The 6,000-nt window shown below is 53.9% G+C and overlaps 1 protein-coding gene across 1 annotated transcript in view; it reads right to left on the bottom strand.

The window, feature by feature from the left end:
• Positions 1–5,014, bottom strand: part of Gabbr2 (gamma-aminobutyric acid type B receptor subunit 2) — a 352,225-nt gene extending 347,211 nt beyond the window's left edge. Inside the window, exon 1 of the mRNA XM_078047869.1 lies at positions 4,673–5,014. Within this exon, the coding sequence (XP_077903995.1) occupies positions 4,673–4,999 (327 nt within the window). The 5' untranslated portion in view covers positions 5,000–5,014. The remainder of the gene's footprint in view (positions 1–4,672) is intronic.
• Positions 5,015–6,000: the final 986 nt, after the last annotated feature.

The raw sequence follows: 6,000 nt of genomic DNA on the forward strand, positions 1-6,000 counted from the left end.
TCAGTGATATGAACAAGCAAAAGTTGGGTTTCCACCACAGGAGTCCTAAGCATTGCACTTACCAGTTACCAGGGCCAGGTACCGGGCCGGGCAGTCGGAATGCTACCACCACAAAGATGTGGGCCTGATCCTAAAAGAGTTCATGCTCCATCTTTACATTTTAAATAAATATTGTATGGAGATGTAGTTTCCATACTATAACATTCTACCATTTACAGTGTTCAACTCCATGATTTTTAGTATATTCACAGAATTATGCAACCATTCTACTATCATTTTCTATCTGGCATGGAAAACGAAGACTTCATTCTTACCCCGTGTGTGGACTGTACCTTCCTGCAGCACCAGTAACTCCACAGGTGCTCAGCAGAGCGGTACTCAGCCTCCTGAGGCGGCTCAGCCTGGTGAGTAATAGGTATCTGGCAAAGCCACTCATGGAAAAAAAACCCTGCTCATCAATCACTGGGTTTTCACAGGATCTTCTAACCTGGATCCTGTGTTAGGGTGCTGCTCCTGGGAGCTGCACATCTGGGCTGTGCACCTTTGGTTCCCTGGATTTTCCTTTAGTTTATTGCAGAATGCTTTAAAACAGCAACAAGTGGGAAAACATAAATCCATCAAGGGTGGAATGATTCAATACTTAAGTACCCATACGATAGAACTGTACCCAGCCACTAAGAATCATCTTGACAAGAAGGACTGAGGACAAGGGGAGATACCCATTATATTTTGTTAATTGAATGAAACAAGATCTTAAAATGCACATAGTATAATATCTCAAGTACATAACATAGTAAATTTGGGCCACTGGAAGGAAATAATGTTACTTATTAGGCATAATTATGTTTGAGTAAGTGAATTATGGGAAATTTTTTTCTTTATGCTTTTCTACTATTTCAACTTTTCTAAAATGAACATTAATTCAATCAGAACCACCAACACTATTTTTTTAAAGAGAGAGAGAGAGAGAGAGAATTTTTTAATATTTATTTTTCAGTTTTCGGCAGACACGACCTCTCTATTTTTATTTTATGTGGTGCTGAGGATCGAACCCAGTGCCCCACTCATGCCAGGAGAGTGTGTTACCACTTGAGCCACATCCCCAGCCCTAACCAACACTGTTTTTTAAATTCATTCCTTGGTCATCGGTTCATCGGTTCATTTTATTAATGTGACTACTAAAGAATGAAAAACAACCTCATGGAGAATGTCTTTGAATCTCTTAAAATATTGTCCCTCAGATTCCTTTAACCAAACTCAAGTGATATTTTTTGACAAAGATTTTTTAAAAAGACATCATCCCCCAGATTCTTATAATCAAACATGTTAGTAATGTAATCCACCAAATTTTCCTTTTTACCTTGATTGGTAGGAAACTCAGAGAAAAAATTTAATGATCAAATTGCAATAACCAGGCTGGGTAGATATAGCTCAGTTGGTAGAGTGCTTGCCTTGCATGCACAAGGCCCTGGGTTCAATTTCGAGCCACACACACACACACACACACACACACACACACACACACATACATAAAATGCCAATAACCATTTTAGTCTTGATTTGGTAACTTCCGTGCTGTTACCTAGTTCCTGATGCTTCCTTTCATCTATATTTTCAGTGTCTTGCTTGTTTTTAGATATGCAAATCCTCCTTGGAATACATAAGCAAGCATTTGCTGAAGTGATCTGATGTTACACCAGAGAAGCAGAGGTTCTGACAGGTGATCTGTTGTGATGTTTCATTTTGACAAGCCCGGGGCATTGAGTGGGACCTTGAAAGTTCTATCGTTTTTCTAATTACACTAGAGGGTCACCCTGGATAAATACATATGGGAGGCTCCTATATAGAGATAGGCTCTCCCCAGTGACCAGATTAACCCATTCCTTCTAAATGTCATCTTACAGGCCATATGGACCAAGGTCCATCCTGGCTGCCCATTGTCACTGGCCAGTGACTGACAGCAAATATCTGCAAAGCCAGTTGAAATACAGTCATCACATTCAACCTCTGCTTGAGTCTTCAGACAGTAAGTGGCACAGCCAGCAAGCAATTAGGTGGCACTCACAGTCCAGAAACATAGCTCCCCCCACATTCACCAAAGGCCCCAAACACCCATTGGATGGCCCTGGATTTGCTGCATATTACCCAGACTAATCTTTCCTTCACTCTGGCTCAGAGGAGGAAAAAAAATACCTCTACTTTAAAGATGAGGTCACAAAAAAAATTAATCATATCACATGGGCACACTCCTAAAATGTGATGCTTGGTGGCTGAAAATAATATATTTGATTGTCAGCTAGAATTATTTTTTTCTAGCGATAACTTCACTGACTCTACAACATTTCAAAAACAAGCAAAAAAAAAAGCACTCTTAATAGTTGAGTTGTGACCATGTTATCACAGTGAAAGCCACACACAGCTCACTTGTGAACACACACTAAATGGAAATGAAGGAAAGGAGGCAGAACCATTTACCCAGTGCTTACAGTGTGCCAGCAGAGCACGGGGAGCTGAACCTGCCAACTCAGGTATCTTCCTGTGAGCCTCACATCACTGCCCTACAAGTGTATATAATATCCGCACTCTTTTAGATGTGGACATCTAGGCAAAAGCAATTAGGTACCTCATTCAAGGTCAGGTGTGGGGCAGTAACCAGTTTCTCAGTGTCCAATCCTGGTCCAACCTACTCCAAAGCCCTGGGTTTGGTCCATTTCAAATGGCTAGAGACTTCCCACACACACACTGTTTGCAGGAGACTGAAAATTATCTCCTGTCCTCTCCCCCACTGTTTCCTAAACATTCCCAGGAACTGAAGAGCCTCTGACTGCCTTTGGCCCCTCTCAGAAAGTGACCAAGACACACTTGAAGAATAAAATATGAAACTAAGCACCCAGGCCTTGGCTACCACAAACAGGCTAACAGGAAATCTCTTTCATGGAAGTTTCTAAAGGGAAGAAATTGATAGTGAACACATCATGCCACTGACAATCATTGGTGACATGCAAGCAGGACTGCCCTGTCTACATATGTTTTTGTCTCCACTGAACCTGGTCTCCAGTGGTGTCCCTTCTAGAAGAATAAGTATGGAAACAGTGCCAGGACATGCCTCTGTGTGATTGCGTTTGTGTGTGCTGGACAAGTACCCCCAGAGAACTTGAAGTGCTCAGGCAAAGATGAGAATGACAGGAATGTCATTCGGAAATGATTTCACACCCGGTTAGCCCTGTACAGCAACCCAGCTTGCATCCTCTGGGACCAGAGGACACTTCGCCTGCAGCAGCCTGCGCGCATCGCTGCCAACTGCCACTGGTTCCTTCACCTTTTATTTACCGCGCAGAATAGACTGGTTCATCAGTGAAGCGCGGAAGGTGGGGAATAAGAAACAATGTAGATTCTGCTCTTTCCCGGGGGGCACAAAAAAGAGCTAGATAGAGAAAGAAGGGAAGCCCAAGTTGCACCACCAGCGTGGTATCGCCATTCTCCTCCCAAAGTGACTGCACCTGGGATCCAGCAGAAGCACTGAGGGGAGCTCTGGAAAGCAGGGTCAAGCCCAGCGCCTCGGAGGTGCTTGGAGCATTGGAAGAGGCACCAACCCAGAGCACCGCACAGGAAATCACTGCCCCCTTCAGGCCGCATCTCAGACGCCGCGGCCGGAGCGAAGGGGCTCCCTCAGTCTGGAAAAACTCGCAAACCCGACCTTGGGGTGCAAGTGACCGCTTCTCCAGAACCCCTCCGCGCGCCCTAGCCCCCGGTGGGCGGTGAAGGTTGGCGCTGGGGCTTCAGACAGAACTCAGGCCGAGGGCATAGGGAGGGGTCTTGGGATGGAAAGCTCCGGCTCCTCTCAGAGGAGGCCAGGAGGCGAACGAAGCCCGCTGCTGCGCTTTAAGTCCATGCTCGGGCTATTAGAACGCTTCAAGTCTGCACCCGAGAAAGAAGCTGCGCCTGCAGCCGCCTAGTCCACACACCACTACACGTCCGGGGAGAGACCTGCCACAACACTCTAGGAGCAACTAACCCGAGGGGGTTCTCCTCATTAAACCGCCCGGGCCACTGGCAGCGCCGGACACATCCAGGCAACAGCGCTGCAGAGCCGGCGGCCCCACACCTGCGGACGCCGTGCCGCTCCGTGCTGCTGGCGCGCGCCACACGCCCAGCTCTGCCGGTGAGCTCGGGTCCCAAGATCCCGCAGCCCCACGGACCTCAAAGCGCCTCTTGGATTTCCTGAGGGAGGGGGACGGGACGGTAAGCAGGCCCACGGCCCCTCCAGCCCCGGCTGGCCCAGTTTGCAGTCAATGTTTGCAGTCAATGCGCCTGTTCCTCTCATCCGTCTCCCATACCCCACGAGTGGCATCTGGGCAGGGGCAACCACTGCAGGCCTTTGGGGATCCACCTTCTCCACTGCCTCTCTGTTCCAAGGAGACACTAGTCTTGTGTTGCCCCCCTCCAACACACTATCTCCAGAGCTGGAGGATGCTCGGCAAATCTGGGTACCAGTTGTGCTAGCCAAACCCAGCGGGACGCGGGTGAGCACTGAGCACTAGCCCGTGGTGCCCTCGGCAGGCGCGGGCGGGTCAGTCAAGGCTCTGGCCAAGGGCTGGAGCTTGCTTCTGTCCAACACTCCCACTCCCCGCCGTCTCTGGAGCCCCGACGGCACCAGCTGCCGGACACTCACCTCGGTGTCGTAGAGCCGCAGGTCGAGGAAGTAGGGGCGCAGGAGTGACTCGTTGCGGATCTGCTCGATGGCCAGTTCCACGGCGGGGAGCACGCCGCGCCCGATGCTGCCCTTGGCCACCTCCTTGGTGAGCGGCATGAGGCCCATGATGGAGAGCGGCGGGCTGCTGGGCGGCGGCCGGGGGGCACCCCGCGCCCAGCCCCAGGCCCCGGGCGCCAGCAGTAGCAGCAGCGGCAGCAGCAGGAGCAGCAGCGGGCGCGCGGGCGGCGGCGGCGGTGGCGGCGGCGGCGGCGGCCCGGGCTGCCCGGAGCTCCGCGGGGAAGCCATGCCGCGCCGCGGGCTGCGGGCGCCGGCTCACTCGGCCCGCATGGCCTGGCCCGGCCCGCCGCCCGGCGCCAAGCTCTCCCCGCGGCGCCCGCGCAATGGCGCCGGCTCGGGCCCCGGCTTCGGCTCGGGCTCCGACTGCTGTTCGCTCAGAACGGCCGCGGCGGCGGCTCCCGTGACGGATCAATCACGCCGAGAAGGGGTGGGAGCGAGCGGAGTGCGGGAGGCGGGGATCGAGCGAGCAAACGCCGAGAGGGGGCCGGCGTCTCGGCGCGCGCCTCTCTCCAGCGCGGCCGCCCCGCACCGGGCCGCCTCCGCCCGCCCCCGTGCGCGCTCTGAGCCGCTCTCCCGCCTTGAGCGGCTAGGCGGCAGCCCCTGGAGCCCGGCCGGGGGAGGGCGGGAGGCAGGAAACGCGGGAGGCGAAGGCGAGGCTGCACAGCGGCGGCTTGGGCCGCCTCCAGGGACGGGGACCGGCCGTGCGCGCCGGGGGAGGGGGAGGCGCTGTGGCGGCCGCGGGGAGGGCCGTCTTCCCAGCACACGCACACACGCGCCCCCGGCCCTCCGCCTCACCGGCTGCCGCTGCCCGCCGGCCGCCGGGCCCTTAGCGCCCGGGGACAGAGATGGGGGACCCGGACCGTGCGCTGTCAAATGTGGGGGCCGCTGCCGCTTGCCGAGCGCTTCCTGTAGAACCCGCAGGGTGACTGCTTCTCAGAGGTCTGGGCGAGCAGGTCTGGGCAGGCAAACGTTCCGTGAAGACGTCCTAGAGGCACCTGAAGCCTGCTCTCTCCTGTTCTGCTCTGGAGCCCAAGGCCCTGACGGAGCCCGAAGGATCACGGAAGATGCCCGCCGGCGCTCGGGAAAGCCTCTTGGTACTAGGTGTCCTATCCTTTGGGTCTTGGCTGAGGACACCCTTCTCCTCACCTGACGCAGTAGCCGCCCTTTGCCTACCCCAGCCGAGGGTTGGGATCCGAACCTTGCGTGCGGCTACAGCCCCCTCCAGGCAT

This window comes from Ictidomys tridecemlineatus, chromosome 4 (assembly GCF_052094955.1).
Source record: "Ictidomys tridecemlineatus isolate mIctTri1 chromosome 4, mIctTri1.hap1, whole genome shotgun sequence".
NCBI classification, from domain to species: Eukaryota; Metazoa; Chordata; class Mammalia; order Rodentia; family Sciuridae; genus Ictidomys; species Ictidomys tridecemlineatus.